The sequence below is a fragment of the Oncorhynchus masou genome, chromosome 10 (genome assembly GCF_036934945.1).
Source record: "Oncorhynchus masou masou isolate Uvic2021 chromosome 10, UVic_Omas_1.1, whole genome shotgun sequence".
NCBI classification, from domain to species: Eukaryota; Metazoa; Chordata; class Actinopteri; order Salmoniformes; family Salmonidae; genus Oncorhynchus; species Oncorhynchus masou.
This window is the reverse complement of record NC_088221.1, coordinates 52,688,032-52,712,366: the sequence shown is the minus strand read 5'-3', so window position 1 is coordinate 52,712,366 and position 24,335 is coordinate 52,688,032. Positions and strand designations below refer to the sequence as shown.

The 24,335-nt window shown below is 50.3% G+C and overlaps 1 protein-coding gene across 7 annotated transcripts in view; it reads right to left on the bottom strand.

Moving 5' to 3' along the window:
• dip2a (disco-interacting protein 2 homolog A) overlaps positions 1 to 24,335 on the bottom strand; it is a 238,573-nt gene that overhangs the window by 59,267 nt on the left and 154,971 nt on the right. For all 7 annotated transcript variants that reach the window (XM_064976987.1, XM_064976988.1, XM_064976991.1 and 4 more), the window contains 4 exons: positions 4,874 to 4,938; positions 3,979 to 4,072; positions 3,633 to 3,752; positions 2,820 to 2,934 (listed from right to left, as the gene is read on the bottom strand). In XM_064976987.1, coding sequence (XP_064833059.1) covers positions 2,820 to 2,934; positions 3,633 to 3,752; positions 3,979 to 4,072; positions 4,874 to 4,938 — 394 coding nt within the window. The remainder of the gene's footprint in view (positions 1 to 2,819; positions 2,935 to 3,632; positions 3,753 to 3,978; positions 4,073 to 4,873; positions 4,939 to 24,335) is intronic.

Sequence of the window (24,335 nt, the reverse complement as noted above, 5' to 3'; positions counted from 1 at the left end):
CTTTACACTTGTGTGTATAAGATAGTTGTAAAATTGTTAGATTACTTGTAAGATATTACTGCACGATCGGAACTAGAAGCACAAGCATTTCGCTACACTCACATTAACATCTGCTAACCATGTGTATGTGACATATACATTAGATTTGAAGAGTGGTACTCAGTAATGTGTTGTATTGTCCAAACATAACACTTTGTATTCACGAGTTTTTTTTTGTTGCAGTATTACTTTAGTGACTTGATGCAAAGCTTCCATCTTTTCACTCTGTCAATTAGGTTAGTATTGTGGAGTAACTACTATGTTGTTGGTCCATCCTCAGATTTCTATCACAGCCATTCAACTGTTTTAAAGTCACCATTGGCCTCATGGTGAAATCAGAGGTGGGAAGAGTTATGGAAAATAGATATTTATATTTTTTCATTTTCAATATATTTGCAAAAATGTCTAAAAACATGTTTTCACTTTGTCATTACATGTTATTGTTTGTAGATGGGTGAGAAAAAACATATTTGCTCAATTTTGAATTCCGGTTGTAACAACAAGGGGTGGCAGGTATTCTAGTGGTTAGAGCGTTGGACTAGTAACCGAAAGTGTGACGTAGAAGTCCGTCAGAAGTCCGTCACTGGCCGAGGGCAGCATTTGGTTCTTTAACGCACTACTATATTAATCTGTCATTCTGCCCCTGAACAGGCAGTTAACCCACTGTTCCTAGGCCAGTTAACCCACTGTTCCTAGGCCAGTTAACCCACTGTTCCTAGGCCAGTTAACCCACTGTTCCTAGGCCGTCATCGTAAATAAGAATTAGTTCTTAACTGACTTGCCTGGTTAAATAAAGGTTAAATAAATAAAACAACAACATAATGTGAAATAAGTCAAGGGGTATGAACACTTTCTGAAGGCAGGGTACCTGGTAACTCCTAGCTGTGGATCATGTACAGACACAATAAGCAGGAAAGACATTCACATCCTTTGTCTTTTTGCTGCAAATGCAACATTTGTTTTGGGAGTGGCAGAATTCTCTGTGTGAGGTAACAGGTTTTAATATAGCTGGGTGTAGTAGTGTGAGGTAACAGGTTTTAATATAGCTCGGTGTAGTAGTGTGAGGTAACAGGTTTTAATATAGCTGGGTGTAGTAGTGTGAGGTAACAGGTTTTAATATAGCTGGGTGTAGTAGTGTGAGGTAACAGGTTTTAATATAGCTGGGTGTAGTAGTGTGAGGTAACAGGTTTTAATATAGCTGGGTGTAGTAGTGTGAGGTAACAGGTTTTAATATAGCTGGGTGTAGTAGTGTGAGGTAACAGGTTTTAATATAGCTGGCTGTAGTAGTGTGAGGTAACAGGTTTTAATATAGCTGGGTGTAGTAGTGTGAGGTAACAGGTTTTAATATAGCTGGGTGTAGTAGTGTGAGGTAACAGGTTTTAATATAGCTGGGTGTAGTAGTGTGATGTAACAGGTTTTAATATAGCTGGGTGTAGTAGTGTGAGGTAACAGGTTTTAATATAGCTGGGTGTAGTAGTGTGAGGTAACAGGTTTTAATATAGCTGGGTGTAGTAGTGTGAGGTAACAGGTTTTAATATAGCTGGGTGTAGTAGTGTGATGTAACAGGTTTTAATATAGCTGGGTGTAGTAGTGTGATGTAACAGGTTTTAATATAGCTGGGTGTAGTAGTGTGAGGTAACAGGTTTTAATATAGCTGGGTGTAGTAGTGTGAGGTAACAGGTTTTAATATAGCTGGGTGTAGTAGTGTGAGGTAACAGGTTTTAATATAGCTGGGTGTAGTAGTGTGATGTAACAGGTTTTAATATAGCTGGGTGTAGTAGTGTGATGTAACAGGTTTTAATATAGCTGGGTGTAGTAGTGTGATGTAACAGGTTTTAATATAGCTGGGTGTAGTAGTGTGATGTAACAGGTTTTAATATAGCTGGGTGTAGTAGTGTGAGGTAACAAGTTTTAATATAGCTGGGTGTAGTAGTGTGATGTAACAGGTTTTAATATAGCTGGGTGTAGTAGTGTGATGTAACAGGTTTTAATATAGCTGGGTGTAGTAGTGTGATGTAACAGGTTTTAATATAGCTCGGTGTAGTAGTGTGATGTAACAGGTTTTAATATAGCTGGGTTTAGTAGTGTGATGTAACAGGTTTTAATATAGCTGGGTGTAGTAGTGTGATGTAACAGGTTTTAATATAGCTGGGTGTAGTAGTGTGATGTAACAGGTTTTAATATAGCTGGGTGTAGTAGTGTGAGGTAACAGGTTTTAATATAGCTGGGTGTAGTAGTGTGATGTAACAGGTTTTAATATAGCTGGGTGTAGTAGTGTGATGTAACAGGTTTTAATATAGCTGGGTGTAGTAGTGTGAGGTAACAGGTTTTAATATAGCTGGGTGTAGTAGTGTGAGGTAACATGTTTTAATATAGCTGGGTGTAGTAGTGTGAGGTAACAGGTTTTAATATAGCTGGGTGTAGTAGTGTGAGGTAACAGGTTTTAATATAGCTGGGTGTAGTAGTGTGAGGTAACAGGTTTTAATATAGCTGGGTGTAGTAGTGTGAGGTAACAGGTTTTAATATAGCTGGGTGTAGTAGTGTGAGGTAACAGGTTTTAATATAGCTGGGTGTAGTAGTGTGAGGTAACAGGTTTTAATATAGCTGGGTGTAGTAGTGTGAGGTAACAGGTTTTAATATAGCTGGGTGTAGTAGTGTGAGGTAACAGGTTTTAATATAGCTGGGTGTAGTAGTGTGATGTAACAGGTTTTAATATAGCTGGGTGTAGTAGTGTGAGGTAACAGGTTTTAATATAGCTGGGTGTAGTAGTGCTGTTCTACCTTCGGATGGCGACCGTCATGCCCTCAGCAGAGCTGGCACATGGACAGATCACTTCAGGACGTAACCCACGTGCCTGGAACACGTTCAGGAAGGCGTCACACGAGGATATCGACCCTGCTCACAGACAAACACAAAATATCAGATCAGTCCTGAGGTGTGAAAACTAAGAGGTTTTGCTCAAGTAGGGAGTCTTTGTGATACAGTACGTTATAGTGTCAAGACTTACAGAGCTCAGTAACAGTGTGTACTGGACGCATGTACTGATTGTATAGTGTGTACTGGTAGTATAGTACTGGCAGTGTGTACTGGTAGTATAGTACTGGCAGTGTGTACTGGTAGTATAGTATAGTACTGGCAGTGTGTACTGGCAGTAAGGTATGTACTGGCAATATAGAATTTACTGGCAGTATAGTATGTACTGGCAGTATAGTATGTACTGGCAGTATAGTATGTACTGGCGGTGTATACTGGCAGTATAGTATATACTGGCAGTGTGTACTGGCAGTATAGTATAGTACTGGCAGTATAGTATGTACTGGCAGTATAGTATGTACTGGCAGTATAGTATGTACTGGCAGTATAGTATGTACTGGCAGTGTGTACTGGCAGTATAGTACATACTGGCAGTATAGAATTTACTGGCAGTATAGTGTGTACTGGCAGGAGAGTACGTATTGGCAGTATGTGTTGTGTACAGTACTGTGTACAGTATATGTAATAGTGTTTAGACTAACAGGGGTTAGCTCCATCAGTATGTGTTGTGTACAATACTGTGTACAGTATATGTAATATGTTGTAGTGTTTAGACTTACAGGGGTTAGCTCCATCAGTTACAATGAGCATCCTCAGAGAGCTCAGGCTGATGTCTCTCTGGTCTCTCTGGGCCAACAGGGACCAGTGCATATCTCTGGACTTCACCACAGCTACGCGTGCTACAGAGACACAGTGTTTAACCAATCACAGCCAGCCTCACACAGCGCTCAGCCAATCACAGCAGGATAGACAATAAGAGAAGACTCACTCACTGACCATAGTGACTCAGAAGACAGACACTGTCTAAACACATCACACACACATCCAAAACACACACACACACACACTGACCAGAACCTGGACCCCCCCTCACCTAGGTAAGTGTGAACCTGGACCCCTCCTCACCTTTGTAAGTGTGGACCTTCTGAATCCAGGAGAGAGGGTTGACCTTCATCAGGGAGTAAGGGATGCTGATCACGTGCATCCTGGTCATCACACTCTGCCAGGCAGCAGCAACAACAACATGGTGGTGGTGAACACAGGGACAGTATTTACCGGGGTTGGTCTCTGCAGTGTCCATGACACACCATGTCAGGAGAACACTGACAATGCAAGTCATGTCACAGTTTAGTCTGAAAAGTACCTTTCAAACCCAGGCGTGTGTGTGTGTGTGGTGTGTAGTCTATGTGTAGTGGTTGAAAAAGTACCCAACAGCCATACTTGAGTAAAAGTAAAGATAACTTAATAGAAAATGACAAGTAAAAGTGAGTCACCCACTAAATTACTACTTGAGTAAAGTCACCCACTAAATTACTACTTGAGTAAAAGTCTAAAAGTATTTGGTTTTAAATATACTTAAGGATCAAAAGTAAATGTATGAGTATACATCATTTCAAATTTGTTCTATTACGCAAACAAGACAGCACCATTATCCTTTTTTTTAAATGTACGGATAGCCAGGGGCACACTCCAACACTTCGGCACCTTTAATGTGTTTGAATAATGTGTTTAGTGAGTCCACCAGATCAGAGGCAGTAGGGATGACAAGGGATGTTCTCTTGATAAGTGTGTGAATTTGACAATTTTCCCATCCTGCTAAGCATTCAAAATGTAACGAGTACTTTAGGGTGTCATGGAAAATGTATGGAGTAAAAAGTACATTATTTTCTTTGGGAATGTACAAATATATTTAGTATAGTAAAGTACAGATAGCCCAAAACACTACTTAAGTAGTACATTAGTGTTTTTACTGAAGTAGTTCACACCACTATGTATAATGAGCGTACGAAGAGCAACTCACGGTGAGAACCCCGTGCCACAAGCCGGCATCTCTCTTGAAGTCCAGGACGTTGCAAATGGTCTCAGCTGAAACAGAAACAATTAGTCACATATTAAATACAATATTAAAACTTCTCGGTTTCCCTTTCTCACTGGCCACATAAAGCCTGAATGATATGAAATACTAAATCCCCTCCTGAATAGAGAACTACAGTGTGACCTTGATTTGGTTCTGAATTACATTTTCATCCCCAAAAATTTTTGGGGAAGAAATGCCTGCTGGAACATGTGAACTTTCATGTACCTCAATAACAAACTTGCCTTCCATCCATAAATACAAATACAATTGTGATATTACAAGCCTCGTTGGTTTAGCCACAGAAAAAGTCAGGAACCTTCCCGCTAGCCATGATTGGCTGAGATAATGGATGGGCTGGACATGCCGGAAGATGAGTTTGGATTGGTCTACCATGTAGCATGCTTCTGTCTATAACGTGAGCTGTTCAGTAAGTATTGACAGTTCTTTGTACCACACCGCTTTTGAAAGATATAACATTAGCCATCGAGAACTACAAAGGTTTTGGTACTTTTCTCAATAACATTGATGCCCTGAATTTAGCGGGCGCTATCAACAGATCAGTTGGAACAAGTGATGGTCTACTTTCTGCACACGCCACGGTCAGTGTGAACCAGAGTGACTTGACAACGCTGGCCAAACAAGCTGTAGCTACAATCAAAACAGAGTTAAATTGATCCAGTCTGTTGTGAAGAGTTCATTCAGATATACGGGTAAGAGTCAAGCTACATTTCCAGATATAAGTTCGTAATTTTGTCAAAATCAAAAGTAAGTCAGTATCTGGTGTGGCCACCAGCTGCATTAAGTACTGCAGTGTATCTCCTCCTCATGGACTGCACCAGGTTTGCCAGTTCTTGCTTGAGATGTTACCCCACTCTTCCACCAAGGCACCTGTAAGTTCCCGGACATTTCTTGAGATCCGGGCTCTTTGCTGGCCATGGCAGAACACTGACAATTCCGAGCACTGTTTGCCAGTCCTGTCTGGTCCAGCGACGGTGGGTTTGTGCCCATAGACGACGTTGTTGCCGGTGATGTCTGGTGAGGACCTGCCTTACAACAGGCCTACAAGCCCTCAGTCCAGCCTCTCTCAGCCTACTGCGGACAGTCTGAGCACTGATGGAGGGATTGTCCAGCCCCCCTGCCCCCTGGACTCTGATCACTTGGCTACATAGCTGATGCACGCTGGACTGTCCATTAATCACGGTACTCCATTCTGCTTGTTTGTTTTATCTGTCGGCCCTGTTGCCTAGTCAATGCCAATTTTACCTGCTGTTGTTATGCTAGCTGATTAGCTGTTGTCTCACCCACTGTTTTAGCTAGCTTTCCCAGTTCAACACCTGTGATTACTGTATGCCTCGCTGTATGTCTCTCTCAATTGTCAATATGCCTTGTATACTGTTGCTCAGGTTAGTTATCATTGTTTTAGTTCACAATGGAGCCCCTTGTCCCACTCCTCATACCCCTAATACCTCCTTTGTCCCACCTCCCACATATGCGGTGACCTCACCCATTACAACCAGCATGTCCAGAGATAAAACCTCTCTCATCATCACCCAGTGCCTGGGCTTACCTCCGCCGTACCCGCACCCCACCATACCCCTGTCTGCGCATTATGCCCTGAATATATTCTACCATGCCCAGATACCTGCTCCTCTTATTCTCTGTCCCCAACGCTCTAGGCGACCAGTTTTGATAGCCTTTAGCCGCACCCTCATACTACTCCTTCTCTGTTCCGCGGGTGATGTGGAGGTAAACCCAGGCCCTGCATGTCCCCAGGCACCCTCATTTGTTGACTTCTGTGATCGAAAAAGCCTTGGTTTAATGCATGTCAACATCAGAAGCCATCTCCCTAAGTTTGTTTTACTCACTGCTTTAGCACACTCTGCTAACCCTGATGTCCTTGCCGTGTCTGAATCCTGGCTCAGGAAGGCCACCAAAAATTCCGAGATTTCCATACCCAACTATAACATCTTCCGTCAAGATAGAACTGCCAAAGGGGGAGGAGTTGCAATCTACTGCAGAGATAGCCTGCAAAGTAATGTCATACTTTCCAGGTCCATACCCAAACAGTTCGAACTACTAATTTTGAAAATTACTCTCCAGAAATAAGTCTCTCACTGTTGCCGCCTGCTACCGACCCCCCTCAGCTCCCAGCTGTGCCCTGGACACCATTTGTGAATTGATCGCCCCCCATCTAGCTTCAGAGTTTGTTCCTTCACTCACGCCGCCAAACTTACCCTAGTAAAACTGACTATCCTACCGATCCTTGACTTCGGCGATGTCATCTACAAAATTGCTTCCAACACTCTTCTCAGCAAACTGGATGCAGTTTATCACAGTGCCATCCGTTTTGTCACTAAAGCACCTTATACCACCCACCACTGCGACTTGTATGCTCTAGTCGGCTGGCCCTCGCTACATATTCGTCGCAAGACCCACTGGCTCCAGGTCATCTACAAGGCCGTGCTAGGTAAAGCTCCGCCTTATCTCAGTTCACTGGTCACGATGGCAACACCCATCCATAGCACGCGCTCCAGCAGGTGTATCTCACTGATCATCCCTAAAGCCAACACCTCATTCGGCCGCCTTTCGTTCCAGTACTCTGCTGCCTGTGACTGGAACGAATTGCAAAAACCGCTGAAGTTGGAGACCTTTATCTCCCTCACCAACTTCAAACATCAGCTATCTGAGCAGCTAACCGATTGCTGCAGCTGTACATAATATATTGGTAAATAGCCCACCCATTTTCACCTACCTCATCCCCACAGTTTTTATTTATTTACTTTTCTGCTCTTTTGCACACCAATATCTCTACCTGTACATGATCATCTGATCATTTATCACTCCAGTGTTAATCTGCAATATTGTAATTATTCGCCTACCTCCTCATGCCTTTTGCACACATTGTATATAGACTCCCCTTTTTTTTGTCTACTGTGTTATTGACTTGTTAATTGTTTACTCCATGTGTAACTCTGTGTTGTCTGTTCACACTGCTATGCTTTATCTTGGCCAGGTCGCAGTTGTAAATGAGAACTTGTTCTCAACTAGTCTACCTGGTTAAATAAAGGTGAAATAAAAATAAAAATCTACTGTATTTCATCAACATGTCTACATGTCTAGACAATAGCGACCCACCCACTAGATGTGGCTGGGGGGTGGTTCTAGCATTTCCTTCACATGGCATCAATTTAAAACAAGTGTGTCAAGTTAGCACCATCTAATAATGATAAAATATTTTTGTTTTTGATACTGCTACTACGCAAGTAACCACTTCACTGTACCGTTTACACCTTCTGTCCTGTGCATGTGAGAAATAAACTGAGGTTTTATTTGATATAGAGACTGGTTCTCACATGTGACTCCTTAAAGAGATGGGTGGGGCTAAGGCTTGAGCGGGTTTGAACGACGCTGAATGGGTGTAGACAAAGAAGAGCTTTCCAGTAGGTACCAAAACATTCAAGGGCCATTTTCTCAAAAGTGGGGTTACAAGTTTAGCAACTTTCAAAGCACAATTACTTTCCCATTGTTCCTCAACTGCAGTGTACTGTATGATATACCATTTCCGAGTCTCTACTTTTATCCAACGTAAAAAACACAATTTAAAATTTGCTGCATAAGACTGAACCGAGGCAGTTGTTCCAAAATAGCAAAGTTGGGATGGAACTTATCTATCCAGGGTGGAACTGGGACAAAGATGGAGGAGAGGATAGGTAGAGAGGGGAGGGAGACAGAAATCTCTACAGTCTCGGGAGTATTCTGATACGGAGAGGCAGAGTTATCTATCCAGGGTGGAACTGGGACAAAGAGACGATGGAGGAGAGGATAGGTAGAGAGGGGGAGGGAGACAGATGGATGGAGGGAAGAGAGGACGGACGGAGGGCAGAGAGGACGGACGGAGGGCAGAGAGGACGGACGGAGGGAGGGAAGAGAGGACGGACGGAGGGAGGGAAGAGAGGACGGACGGAGGGAGGGAAGAGAGGACGGACGGAGGGAGGGAAGAGAGGACGGACGGAGGGAGGGAAGGAGGAGGAGGGAGGGACGGACGGAGGGAGGGAAGAGAGGACGGACGGAGGGAAGAGGAAGAGAGGGGAGGGACGGAGGAAGGAGGAGGGAGGGAAGAGAGGACGGGGGAGGGAAGGAGAGGAGACGGACAGGAGGGAAGGAGGACGGACGGAGGAGGGAAGAGACGGAGGGAGGGAAGAGGGAGGGAAGAGAGGACGGACGGAGGGGGGGAGAGGGAAGAGGGAGGAGGGGACGGACGGAGAGGGAAGAGAGGACGGACAGGGAGGGAAGGGAGAGAGGACGGACGGAGGGAAGGAGAGGACGGACAGAGGGAAGAGGACGGGACGGACGGAGGGAAGAGAGGACGGACAGAGGGAAGAGAGGACGGACAGAGGGAAGAGAGGACGGACAGAGGGAAGAGAGGACGGACGGACAGAGGGAAGAGAGGGGACGGACAGAGGGAAGAGGGGAGGACGGACAGAGGGAAGGAGGGACGGACAGAGGGAAGAGAGGACGGACAGGAGGGAAGAGAGGAGGACAGACGAGGGAGGGAAGAGAGGACGGACAGAGGGAAGAGAGGACGGACAGAGGGAAGAGAGGACGGACAGAGGGAAGAGAGGACGGACAGAGGGAAGAGAGGACGGACAGAGGGAAGAGAGGACGGACAGAGGGAAGAGAGGACGGACAGAGGGAAGAGAGGATGGACAGAGGGAAGAGAGGATGGACAGATGGACGGAACCCCTCTCCCTGCCTGTCACACCAAGCCCCTCCCCCTGTCTATCACACCGGAAGGGAAGAGAGGACCCCTCCCCTGGAGGGAGGGAAGAGAGGACGGACGAGGAGGGAAGAGAGGACGGACGGAGGGAGGGAAGAGGGACGGACGGAGGGAGGGAAGAGAGGACACACCAAGCCCCTCCCCCGGAGGAGGGAGGAAGAGAGGACGGACGGAGGGAGGGAAGAGAGGACGGACGGAGGAGGAGTTCTCACACCAAGCCCCTCCCCCTGTCTATCACACCAAGCCCCTCCCCCTGCCTGTCACAGAGGGAAGAGAGGACGGACAAGCCCCTCCCCCGGTTCTCACACCAAGCCCCTCCCCCTGTTCTCACACACAAGCCCCCCCCTGTCCCCCAAGCCCCCCCCTGTTCTCACACCCCTCCCCCCTGTCTCACACCAAGCCCCTCCCCGTGTCTCACACCAAGCCCCTCCCCCTGTGTCTCACACCAAGCCCCTCCCCCTGTGTCTCACACCAAGCCCCTCCCCCTGTGTCTCACACCAAGCCCCTCCCCCTGTGTCTCACACCAAGCCCCTCCCCCTGTGTCTCACACCAAGCCCCTCCCCCTGTGTCTCACACCAAGCCCCCCCCTCCCCCCTCCCCCTGTGTCTCACACCAAGCCCCTCCCCCTGTGTCTCACACCCCTCCCCCTGTGTCTCCCCTCCCCCTCCCCTGTGTCTCACACCATCAAAATTGAGCGTTCACATCTTCCTCTCTGACAAGTGGTTTCAATTCGTTATTTGCATTTGAGGATTGGTCTAACAGAATGGGTCATATGGACACTGAAACACACTTTAGTGTAGAGGAGAAGTTAACTTCTAATGATACCCTTTTTATGTCTCAACTCCTCACATTGTGCGCAGAGCAGACACTACTAAAACGATAGGATCAATGAACATTGTTTCTGGAAAATGAACGGTCAAATATTTGCTCATGGCATTAGGGAACCACGTAAAGACCAATATACTAGCTGTCTAGTCTGTTTTATAAATGTGCAATAAGCATAAAACACAATTATATAAGGAACTGGCAACTCGTTCTCATTCTGAGAAATAAGGTAGGCCACTTGATTTTCAACATCTGAAAAAAGTGGACAGGCTTTTCAAACAGAGACGGACAGAAGAGTGTTCATAACAATTCAACTGTTATACCTTGTTAGCTAGCAAATAGATCCAAGCTGCCTAAACTTGAAATATAAAGATTAGCTGGCTACTCACTAGCACGTGGGCTTGAGAGGTTGCTGATGAGACCTGTGTTCATGTTCTTTCACCTAATGCCTGCTCCAATAAGTTAGAATCATTAGTGAATGTGCAGTATGCATGGCTGTAGTTACATTTGTAACAAAAAAAGGGTATTTTCACAGACTTGAAATCCAGATCAAATCAAAATCTGTCCCATGTGCCGACGACAATCATTCAGTGAACTGCTGACTTACAACCAACAATGCAGTTAAAAACAACAGCAAATAATTAAAGAGCAGCAATAAAATAACAATAGCGAAACTATATACAGGGGGTACCGGTACAGAGTCAATGTGGAGGCTATAAATCAAATCAAATCAAATTTTATTTGTCACATACACATGGTTAGCAGATGTTAATGCGAGTGTAGCGAAATGCTTGTGCTTCTAGTTCCGACAATGCAGTAATAACCAACAAGTAATCTAACTAACAATTCCTAATCTACTGTCTTATACACAGTGTAAGGGGATAAAGAATATGTACATAAGGATATATGAATGAGTGATGGTACAGAGCAGCATAGGCAAGATACAAGATGGTATCGAGTACAGTATATACATGTGAGATGAGTATGTAAACAAAGTGGCATAGTTAAAGTGGCTAGTGATACATGTATTACATAAGGATGCAGTCGATGATATAGAGTACAGTATATAGGTATGCATATGAGATGAATAATGTAGGGTAAGTAACATTATATAAGGTAGCATTGTTTAAAGTGGCTAGTGATATATTTACAACATTTCCCATCAATTACCATTATTAAAGTGGCTGGAGTTGAGTCAGTGTCAGTGTGTTGGCAGCAGCCACTCAATGTTAGTGGTTGCTGTTTAACAGTCTGATGGCCTTGAGATAGAAGCTGTTTTTCAGTCTCTCGGTCCCAGCTTTGATGCACCTGTACTGACCTCGCCTTCTGGATGATAGCGGGGTGAACAGGCAGTGGCTCGGGTGGTAGATGTCCTTGATGATCTTTATGGCCTTCCTGTAACATCGGGTGGTGTAGGTGTCCTGGAGGGCAGGTAGTTTGCCCCCGATGATGCGTTGTGCAGACCTCACTACCCTCTGGAGAGCCTTACGGTTGAGGGCGGAGCAGTTGCCGTACCAGGCGGTGATACAGCCCGCCAGGATGCTCTCGATTGTGCCTCTGTAGAAGTTTGTGAGTGCTTTTGGTGACAAGCCGAATTTCTTCAGCCTCCTGAGGTTGAAGAGGCGCTGCTGCGCCTTCTTCACGATGCTGTCTGTGTGAGTGGACCAATTCAGTTTGTCTGTGATGTGTATGCCGAGGAACTTAAAACTTGCTACTCTCTCCACTACTCTTCCATCGATGTGGATAGGGGGTGTTCCCTCTGCTGTTTCCTGAAGTCCACAATCATCTCCTTAGTTTTGTTGACGTTGAGTGTGAGGTTATTTTCCTGACACCACACTCCGAGGGCCCTCACCTCCTCCCTGTAGGCCGTCTCGTCGTTGTTGGTAATCAAGCCTACCACTGTTGTGTCGTCCGCAAACTTGATGATTGAGTTGGAGGCGTGCGTGGCCACGCAGTCGTGGGTGAACAGGGAGTACAGGAGAGGGCTCAGAACGCACCCTTGTGGGGCCCCAGTGTTGAGGATCAGCGGGGAGGAGATGTTGTTACCTACCCTCACCACCTGGGGGCGGCCCGTCAGGAAGTCCAGTACCCAGTTGCACAGGGCGGGGTCGAGACCCAGGGTCTCGAGCTTGATGACGAGCTTGGAGGGTACTATGGTGTTGAATGCCGAGCTGTAGTCGATGAACAGCATTCTCACATAGGTATTCCTCTTGTCCAGATGGGTTAGGGCAGTGTGCAGTGTGGTTGAGATTGCATCGTCTGTGGACCTATTTGAGCGGTAAGCAAATTGGAGTGGGTCTAGGGAGTCAGGTAGGGTGGAGGTGATATGGTCCTTGACTTCAGTCTCTCAAAACAGGAACAGGAAGGTGGGAACAGCAGACTGGTATAGGGATTGATTGAATATGTCAGGGTCTGGTTATTACGGATGGCCGCCTCGCTTCGCGTTCTACAGAGTCAATGTGGAGGCTATATACAGGGTATTACGGTACAGAGTCAATGTGGAGGCTATATATAGGGGGGTACCGGTACAGAGTCAATTTAAATAATGGAAAAACAAAGTGTCGGAGAAGAAAGGAAAAGGGCAATATGTGCCAAGTAAGAAAGCTAATGTTTAAGTTCCTTGCTCAGAACATGAGAACATATGAAAGCTGGTGGTTCCTTTTAACATGAGTCTTCAATATTCCAAGGTAAGAGGTTTTAGGTTGTAGTTAATATAGTATTTATAGGACTATTCCTCTCTATACCATTTGTATTTCATTAACCTTTGACTATTGGATGTTCTTATAGGCACTTTAGTATTGCCAGTGTAACAGTATAGTCCTCGCCCCTCCCTGGGCTCGAACCAGGAACACATTGACAACAGGCACACTCGAAGCATCGTTACCCATCGCTCCACAAAAGCCGCGGCCCTTGCAGAACAAGGGGAATAACTACTTCAAGTCTCAGAGCGAGTGACGTTTGAAACGCTATTAGCATCGGTTCCACCAGCCTAATCTCGGGAGTTGATAGGCTTGAAGTCATACACAGCGCTGTGCTTGCGAAGAGCTGCTTGCAAAAAGCACGAGAGTGCTGTTTGAATGAATGCTTACGAGCCTGCTGCTGCCTACCATCGCTCAGTCAGACTGCTCTATCAAATCATAGACTTAGTTATAACATAATAACACACAGAAATACGAGCCTTTGGTCATTAATATGGTCGAATCCGGAAACTATAATTTCGAAAACAAAACGTTTATTCTTTCAGTGAAATACGGAACCGTTCAGTAATTTATCTAACGGGTGGCATCCATAAGTCTAAATATTCTTGTTACATTTCACAACCTTTAATGTTATGTCATAATTACGTAAAATTCTGGCAAATTAGTTTGCAACGAGCCAGGCAGCCCAAACTGTTGCATATACCCTGACTCTGCGTGCAATGAATGCAAGAGAAGTGACAATTTCACCTGGTTAATATTGCCTGTTAACCTGGATTTCTTTTAGCTAAATATGCAGGTTTAAAAATATATACTTCTGTGTATTGATTTTAAGAAAGGCATTGGTGTTTATGGTTAGGTACAGTCGTCCAACGATTGTGCTTTTCTCGCAAATGCGCTTTTGTTAAATCATCCCACAGCGTTGCATCGATTATATGCAACACAGGACACGCTAGATAAACTAGTAATATCATAAACCATGTGTAGTTAACTAGTGATTATGATTGATTGATTGTTTTTTATAAGATAAGTTCAATGCTAGCTAGCAACTTACCTTGGCTTCTACTGCATTCGCGTAACAGGCAGGCTCCTCGTGGAGTGCAATGAGAGGCAGGTGGTTAGAGCGTTGGACTAGTTAACTGTAAGGTTGCAAGATTGAATCCTCGAGCTGACATGGTGAAAATCTGTCGTCCTGCCCCTGAACGAGGCAGTTAACCCATTATTCTTAGGCCGTCATTGAAAATAAGAATGTGTTCTTAACTGACTTGCCTAGTTAAATAAAGATTAAATAAAGGAGTATTTATTTTTATTTTTATAAAAAATAAAACAAATCTGTTAAATCTGTGTCCAAAAATACCGATTTCTGATTGTAATGAAAACTTGAAATTGGCCCTAATTAATCATCATTCCGATTACATCGGTCGAGCTCTACTATAAATACACCTCTGCTGTCTTCAACCAGGTTCTCAGCGATCACTGCCTCATTGCCTGCGTGCGAAATGGGTCCGTGTATAATTCTAGCTAGCAATTTACCCTTGGCTTCTACTGCTTTTGTGTAACAGGCAGGCTACTCGTGGAGTGCAATGATTAGAGCGTTGGACTAGTTAACTGTAAGGTTGCAAGATTGGATCCCCCGAGTTGACAAGGTGAAAATCTGTCGTTCTGCCCCTGATCGAGGCAGTTAACACAGTTAGTCATTGAAGATAAGAATGTGTTCTTAACTGACTTGCCTAGTTACATAAAGGTATATTATATATATATATAAATAAAATAGATAAAATTAAAATCGGCGCCCAAAAATACCGATTTCCGATTGTTATGAAAACTTGAAATCGGCCCCAATTAATCGCCCATTCCGATTAATCGGCCGACCTCTACTATGTACAGAGTCAATGTGGATGCTATATACGGGGGTACCGGTACATAGTCAATGTCGAGGCTATATAAAGGGGGTACCGGTACAGAGTCACTGTGGAGGCTATATAAAGGGGGTACCGGTACAGAGTCAATGTGGAGGCTATATAAAGGGGGTACAGGTACGGAGTCAATGAGCGGGGGCACCGGTTAGCCGAGGTAATTGAGGTAATATGTACATGTAGGTAGAGTATATAATCGCAAAAAAAACGTGTTTAACTATTTTCATGAAATACTTTAATTATTAGTGGGCTTTATGATTTTGGAAGGCTTATATTCAGCCTAGGAATAACTTGAAAAGCCCTGCATTCATTAGATTATTACTGAAATGCAGTGTATTTGACCTTTAACTGTACAACTCAGCTTATTTTGAGAAAACATTTAAAAAAAGGGAGGAGATAATGAGGGAGGAGGCGGAGAGAGAAGAGGGAGGGAGAAGAGAGGAAAGACGGGAGGAGAGAACGTGAGAGGGAGGAGAGGAGAGAGAGGGAGGAGAGAACATGAGAGGGAGGAGAGGAGAGAGAGGGAGGGAGGAGAGGAGAGGGAGGGAGGGAGGGAGGAGAGAGAGAGGGAGGGAGGAGAGAGGAAGGGAGGGAGGAGAGAGGAAAGACGGGAGGAGAGAACGTGAGAGGGAGGAGAGAGGGAGGAGAGAACATGAGAGAGAGGAGAGGAGAGAGAGGGAGGAGAGAGAGGGAGGGAGGGAGGAGAGGAGAGAGGAGAGAGATGGAGGGAGGAGAGAGAGGGAGGAGAGAGGAAAGACGGGAGGAGAGAACGAGAGAGGGAGGAGAGGAGAGAGAGGGAAGGAGCAGAAGAGAGATAGAGGGAGGGAGGAGGGGAGGGATGAGAGGAGAGATAGCGGGAGGGAGGAGAGGGGAAAGAGGGGAGAAAGAGGGAGGAAGGAGAGACAGATTAGAGGGAGGAGAGACAGCGGGAGGGGAGGAGCCGAGAAACAGAGGGAGGGGACGAGACTGACGAGGAGAGAGAGTAGAGACAACGGGAGGGACGAGACTGATGAGGAGAGACAACGGGAGGGGAGGAGAGACGACGGGAGGGAAGGATGGAGGAGAGGGACAGAGGGAGGGAGGAGAGAGGGAAGAGAGGGAGGTGAAACAAAGGAAGGGAGGAGAGACGGAAGGAGGGAGGAGAGACGGAAGGAGAGAGGGAAGGAGGGAGGAGAGGAGAGAAGGTGCTTCTACACCTGCATTGCTTGCTGTTTGGAGTTTTAGGCTGGGCACTTTGAGACATCAGCTGATGTAAGAAGGGCTTTATAAATACATTTGATTTGATGATAGAGGAGAGAAGAGGGATGGGAAGAGAGAGAGGGAGAGGAGATAGGAAGGGAGGAAAGGAGAGAGGGAGCAGAGGAGAGAGAGGGAAGGGAGGGATGGCTAGAGGGAGGAGAGGGAGGGAGGGAGAGGGGAGGAGAGAGGGAGGTGAGACAAAGGAAGGGAAAAGAGATAGCGGGAATGAGGTAAGGAGAGACAGGAGGGAGGGAGGAGAGAGTGGGGGGGGACAACGGAGGGAGAAGAGAGTGGGGGGGACAACAGAGGAAGGGAGGGATGGAGGAAGGAGAGGAGATACAGCTGAGGGAGGAGAGGCGATACAGCTGAGAAAGGAGAGGCGATACAGCTGAGGGAGGAGAGGCGATACAGAGGGAGGAGAGGCGATACAGCTGAGGGAGGAGAGGCGATACAGAAGGAGGAGAGGCGATACAGAGGGAGGAGAGGCGATACAGCTGAGGGAGGAGAGGCGATACAGCTGAGGGAGGAGAGGCGATACAGCTGAGGGAGGAGAGGCGATACAGAAGGAGGAGAGGCGATACAGAGGGAGGAGAGGCGATACAGCTGAGGGAGGAGAGGCGATACAGCTGAGGGAGGAGAGGCGATACAGCTGAGGGAGGAGAGGCGATACAGAGGGAGGAGAGGCGATACAGAGGGAGGAGAGGCGATACAGCTGAGGGAGGAAAGGCGATACAGCTGAGGGAGGAGAGGCGATACAGAGGGAGGAGAGGCGATACAGAGGGAGGAGAGGCGATACAGCTGAGGGAGGAGAGGCGATACAGCTGAGGGAGGAGAGGCGATACAGCTGAGGGAGGAGAGGCGATACAGCTGAGGGAGGAGAGGCGATACAGCTGAGGGAGGAGAGGCGATACAGCTGAGGGAGGAGAGGCGATACAGCTGAGGGAGGAGAGGCGATACAGCTGAGGGAGGAGAGGCGATACAGCTGAGGGAGGAGAGGCGATACAGCTGAGGGAGGAGAGGCGATACAGCTGAGGGAGGAGGGCGATACAGCTGAGGGAGGAGAGGCGATACAGCTGAGGGAGGAGAGGCGATACAGAAGGAGGAGAGGCGATACAGCTGAGGGAGGAGAGGCGATACAGCTGAGGGAGGAGAGGCGATTACAGCTGAGGGAGGAGAGGCGAGAAGGAGGAGGAGAGGGAGGAGAGGCGATACAGATACACTGAGGGAGGAGAGGCGATACAGCTGAGGGAGGAGAGGCGATACAGCTGAGGGAGGAGAGGCGATACAGCTGAGGGAGGAGAGGCGATACAGCTGAGGGAGGAGAGGCGATACAGCTGAGGGAGGACAGCTGAGGAGGAGAGGCGAGAGGGAGGAGAGGCGATACAGCTGAGGGAGGAGAGGCGATACAGCTGAGGGAGGAGAGGCGATACAGCTGAGGGAGGAGAGGCGATACAGCTGAGGGAGGAGAGGCGATACAGCTGAGGGAGGAGAGGCGATACAGAGGAGGATAGGGCGATACAGAGGGAGGATAGGCGATACAGCTGAGGGAGGAGAGGCGATACAGCTGAGGGAGGAGAGGCGATACAGCTGAGGGAGGAGAGGCGATACAGCTGAGGGAGGAGAGGCGATACAGCTGAGGGGAGGACAGAGGGAGGATAGGCGATACAGAGGGAGGAGAGGCGATACAGAGGGAGGAGAGGCGATACAGAGGGAGGAGAGGGAGAGGGAGGAGAGGCGATACAGCTGAGGGAGGAGGCTGAGGAGAGGCGATACGATACAGCTGAGGGAGGAGAGGCGATACAGAGGGAGGAGAGGGGAGGAGAGCTGAGGGAGGAGGGCGATACAGCTGAGGGAGGAGAGGCGATACAGAGGGAGGAGAGGCGATACAGAGGGAGGAGAGGCGATACAGCTGAGGGAGGAGGGGCGATACAGCTGAGGGAGGAGAGGCGAAACAGAAGGAGGAGAGGCGATACAGCTGAGGGAGGAGAGGCGATACAGCTGAGGGAGGAGAGGCGATACAGAGGGAGGAGAGGATACAGCTGAGGGAGGAGAGGCGATACAGAGGGGAGGAGGGCGATACAGCTGAGGGAGGAGAGGCGATACAGCTGAGGGAGGAGAGGCGATACAGCTGAGGGAGGAGAGGCGATACAGCTGAGGGAGGAGAGGCGATACAGAGGGAGGAGAGGCGATACAGCTGAGGGAGGAGAGGCGATACAGCTGAGGGAGGAGAGGCGATACAGCTGAGGGAGGAGAGGCGATACAGCTGAGGAGGAGAGGCGATACAGCTGAGGGAGGAGAGCGATACAGCTGAGGGAGGAGAGGCGATACAGCTGAGGGAGGAGAGAGAAGGAGGAGGGCGATACAGCTGAGGGAGGAGAGGCGATACAGCTGAGGGAGGAGAGGATACAGCTGAGGGAGGAGAGGCGATACAGCTGAGGGAGGAGAGGCGATACAGCTGAGGAGAGGCGATACAGCTGAGGGAGGAGAGGCGATACAGCTGAGGGAGGAGAGGCGATACAGCTGAGGGAGGAGAGGCGATACAGCTGAGGGAGGAGAGGCGATACAGCTGAGGGAGGAGAGGCGATACAGCTGAGGGAGGAGAGGAGCTGAGGGAGGAGAGGCGATACAGCTGAGGAGGAGAGGCGATGAGGGAGGAGAGGCGATAGAGGGAGGGAGGCAGCTGAGGGAGGAGAGGCGATACAGCTGAGGGAGGAGAGGCGATACAGCTGAGGGAGGAGGGCGATACAGCTGAGGGAGGAGAGGCGATACAGCTGAGGGAGGAGAGGGAGGGCAGGGAGGAGAAGGCGATACAGCTGAGGGAGGAGAGGCGATACAGCTGAGGGAGGAGAGGCGATACAGAGGGAGGAGAGGCGATGAGGGAGGAGAGGCGATACAGCTGAGGGAGGAGAGGCGATACAGAGGGAGGAGAGGCGATACAGAGGGAGGAGAGGCGATACAGCTGAGGGAGGAGAGGCGATACAGAGAGGAGAGGATACAGAGGGGAGGAGAGGCGATACAGAGGGAGGAGAGAGAGGCGATACAGCAGAGGGAGGAGAGGCGATACAGAGGGAGGAGAGGCGATACAGAGGAGGGAGGAGAGGCTACAGAGGGAGGAGAGGCGATACAGCTGAGGGAGGAGAGGCGATACAGCTGAGGGAGAGAGGCGATACAGAGGGAGGAGAGGCGATACAGCTGAGGGAGGAGAGGCGATACAGAGGAGGAGGAGAGGCGATACAGAGGGGAGGAGAGGCGATACAGCTGAGGGAGGAGAGGCGATACAGCTGAGGGAGGAGAGGGAGGAGAGGCGATACAGCTGAGGGAGGAGAGGCGATACAGCTGAGGGAGGAGAGGCGATACAGAGGGAGGAGAGGCGATACAGAGGGAGGAGAGGCGATACAGAGGAGGAGAGGCGATACAGCTGAGGGAGGAGAGGCGATACAGAGGAGGAGGAGAGGAGAGGCGATACAGAGGGAGGAGAGGCGAGCTAGGGAGGAGAGGCAGCTGAGGGAGGAGAGCGATACAGAGGGAGGAGAGCGATACAGAGGGAGGAGAGGCGATACAGCTGAGGGAGGAGGGAGGAGAGGCGATACAGCTGAGGGAGGAGCTGAGGGGAGGAGAGCGATACAGCTGAGGGAGGAGAGGCGATACAGCTGGAGGGAGAGGAGCTGAGGGAGGACAGCTACAGAGGGAGGAGAGGCGATACAGCTGAGGGAGGAGGAGAGGGAGGAGAGGCGATACAGCTGAGGGAGGAGAGGCGATACAGCTGAGGGAGGAGAGGCGATACAGAGGGAGGAGAGGCGATACAGCTGAGGGAGGAGGCGATACAGCTGAGGGAGGAGAGGCGATACAGCTGAGGGAGGAGAGGCGATACAGAAGGAGGAGAGGCGATACAGAGGGAGGAGAGGCGATACAGCTGAGGGAGGAGAGGCGATACAGCTGAGGGAGGAGAGGCGATACAGCTGAGGGAGGAGAGGCGATACAGCTGAGGGAGGAGAGGCGATACAGCTGAGGGAGGAGAGGCGATACAGAGGGAGGAGAGGCGATACAGAGGGAGGAGAGGCGATACAGAGGGAGGAGAGGCGATACAGAGGGAGGAGAGGCGATACAGCTGAGGGAGGAGAGGCGATACAGCTGAGGGAGGAGAGGCGATACAGAGGGAGGAGAGGCGATACAGAGGGAGGAGAGGCGATACAGAGGGAGGAGAGGCGATACAGAGGGAGGAGAGGCGATACAGAGGGAGGAGAGGCGATACAGCTGAGGGAGGAGAGGCGATACAGCTGAGGGAGGAGAGGCGAGAGGGAGGGAGAGGGAGGAGAGGCGATACAGAGGGAGGAGAGGCGATACAGAGGGGAGGAGAGCGATACAGCTGAGGGATGAGTGGCGATACAGCTGAGGGAGGAGAGGCGATACAGCTGAGGGAGGAGAGGCGATACAGCTGAGGGAGGAGAGGCGATACAGCTGAGGGAGGAGAGCGATACAGCTGAGGGAGGAGAGGCGATACAGCTGAGGGAGGAGGCGATACAGCTGAGGGAGGAGAGGCGATACAGCTGAGGGAGGAGAGGCGATACAGCTGAGGGAGGAGAGGCGATACAGCTGAGGGAGGAGCTGAGCTGAGGAGGAGAGGCGATACAGCTGAGGGAGGAGAGGCGATACAGCTGAGGGAGGGAGGAGAGGCGATACAGCTGAGGGAGGAGAGGCGATACAGCTGAGGAGGAGAGGCGATACAGCTGAGGGAGGAGAGGCGATACAGCTGAGGAGAGGAGGAGGAGAGGCGATACAGCTGAGGGAGGAGAGGCGATACAGCTGAGGGAGGAGAGGCGATACAGCTGAGGGAGGAGAGGCGATACAGCTGAGGGAGGAGAGGCGATACAGAGGGAGGAGAGGCGATACAGCTGAGGGGAGGAGGGCGATACAGCTGAGGGAGGAGAGGCGATACAGCTGAGGGAGGAGAGGCGATACAGCTGAGGGAGGAGAGGCGATACAGCTGAGGGAGGAGAGGCGATACAGCTGAGGGAGGAGAGGCGATACAGCTGAGGGAGGAGAGGCGATACAGAGAGGAGGAGAGGCGATACAGCTGAGGGAGGAGGGCGATACAGCTGAGGGAGGAGGCGATACAGAGGGAGGAGAGGCGATACAGAGGGAGGAGAGGCGATACAGAGGGAGGAGAGGCGATACAGCTGAGGGAGGAGAGGCGATACAGAGGGAGGAGAGGCGATACAGCTGAGGGAGGAGAGGCGATACAGAGGGAGAGGCGATACAGAGGGAGGAGAGGCGATACAGAGGAGGGAGGAGAGCGATACAGAGGGAGGAGAGGCGATACAGAGGGAGGAGAGGCGATACAGCTGAGGGAGGAGAGGCGATACAGCTGAGGGAGGAGAGGGAGGAGAGGCGATACAGCTGAGGGAGGAGAGGCGATACAGAGGGAGGAGAGGCGATACAGCTGAGGAGAGGCGATACAGCTGAGGGAGGAGAGGCGATACAGCTGAGGGAGGAGAGGCGATACAGCTGAGGGAGGAGAGGCGATACAGCTGAGGGAGGAGAGGCGATACAGCTGAGGGAGGAGAGGCGATACAGAGGGAGGAGAGGCGATACAGAGGGAGGATAGGCGATACAGAGGGAGGATAGGCGATAGAGGGAGGAGAGGCGATACAGAGGGAGGAGAGGCGATACAGCTGAGGGAGGAGAGGCGATACAGCTGAGGCGATACAGCTGAGGGAGGAGAGGCGATACAGCTGAGGGAGGAGAGGCGATACAGAGGGAGGAGAGGCGATACAGCTGAGGGAGGAAAGGCGATACAGAGGGAGGAGAGGCGAAACAGAAGGAGGAGAGGCGATACAGCTGAGGGAGGAGAGGCGATACAGCTGAGGGAGGAGAGGCGATACAGAGGGAGGAGAGGCGATACAGAGGGAGGAGAGGCGATACAGAGGGAGGAGGAGGGAGGAGAGGCGATACAGCTGAGGGAGGAGAGGCGAGGCTGAGGGAGGAGGCGATACAGCTGAGGGGAGGATACAGAGAGGCGATACAGCTGAGGGAGGAGAGGCGATACAGCTGAGGGAGGAGAGGCGATACAGCTGAGGGAGGAGAGGCGATACAGGGAGGAGAGGCGATGAGGGAGGAGAGGCGATACAGAGGGAGGAGAGGCGATACAGAGGGAGGAGAGGCGATACAGCTGAGGGAGGAGAGGCGATACAGAGGGAGGAGAGAGCGATACAGAGGGAGGAGAGCGATACAGCTGAGGGAGGAGAGGCGATACAGCTGAGGGAGGAGAGGCGATACAGAGGGAGGAGAGGCGATACAGCTGAGGAGAGGGCGATACAGAAGAGGGAGGAGAGGCGATACAGCTGAGGGAGGAGAGGCGATACAGCTGAGGGAGGAGAGGCGATACAGCTGAGGGAGGAGGCGATACAGAGGGAGGATACAGAGGGAGGAGAGGCGATACAGAGGGAGGAGAGGGAGAGGGAGGAGGCGATACAGCTGAGGGAGGAGGGCGATACAGAGGGAGGAGAGGCGATACAGCTGAGGGAGGAGAGGACAGAGGGAGGAGAGCGATACAGCTGAGGGAGGAGAGGCGATACAGAGGGAGGAGAGGCGATACAGAGGAGAGGATACAGAGGGAGGAGAGGCGATGAGGGAGGAGAGGCGATACAGCTGAGGGAGGAGAGGCGATACAGAGGGAGGAGAGGAGGGAGGAGAGGCGATACAGAGGGGAGGAGAGGCGATACAGAGGGAGAGAGAGGCGATACAGAGGGAGGAGAGGCGATACAGCTGAGGGAGGAGAGGCGATACAGCTGAGGGGAGAGGCGATACAGCTGAGGGAGGAGAGGCGATACAGCTGAGGGAGGAGAGGCGATACAGAGGAGGAGAGGCGATACAGAGGGAGGAGAGCGATACAGAGGGAGGAGAGGCGATACAGAGGGAGGAGAGGCGATACAGAGGGAGGAGAGGCGATACAGAGGGAGGAGAGGCGATACAGAGGGAGGAGGAGAGGCGATACAGCTGAGGAGGAGAGGCGATACAGCTGAGGGAGGAGAGGCGATACAGCTGAGGGAGGAGAGGCGATACAGAGGGAGGAGAGGCGATACAGAGGGAGGAGAGGCGATACAGAGGGAGGAGAGGCGATACAGCTGAGGGAGGAAAGGCGATACAGAGGGAGGAGTGGCGAAACAGAGGGAGGAGAGGCGATACAGCTGAGGGAGGAGAGGCGATACAGCTGAGGGAGGAGGCGATACAGCTGAGGAGGAGAGGCGATACAGAGGGAGGGAGGAGAGGCGATACAGAGGGAGGAGAGGCGATACAGAGGGAGGAGAGGCGATACAGCTGACAGCTGAGGGAGGAGAGGCGATACAGGAGGAGGGGAGGGAGGAGAGGCGATACAGAAGGAGGGAGGAGAGGCGATACAGCTGAGGGAGGAGAGGCGATACAGCTGAGGGAGGAGAGGCGATACAGAGGGAGGAGAGCGATACAGAGGGAGGAGAGGCGATACAGAGGGAGGAGAGGCGATGAGGGAGGAGAGGCGATACAGAGGGAGGAGAGGCGATACAGCTGAGGGAGGAGAGGCGATACAGCTGAGGGAGGAGAGGCGATACAGCTGAGGGAGGAGAGGCGATACAGCTGAGGGAGGAGAGGCGATACAGAGGGGAGGAGGGGAGGAGGCGATACAGAGGGAGGAGAGGCGAGAGAGGGAGGAGAGGCGATACAGCTGAGGGAGGAGAGGGCGAAACAGAGGGAGGAGAGGCGATACAGCTGAGGGAGGAGAGGCGATACAGCTGAGGGAGGAGAGGCGATACAGCTGAGGGAGGAGAGGCGATACAGCTGAGGAGAGGCGATACAGAGGAGGAGAGGCGATACAGCTGAGGGAGGAGAGGCGATACAGCTGAGGGAGGAGAGGCGATACAGCTGAGGGAGGAGAGGCGATACAGCTGAGGGAGGAGAGGCGATACAGCGATACAGAG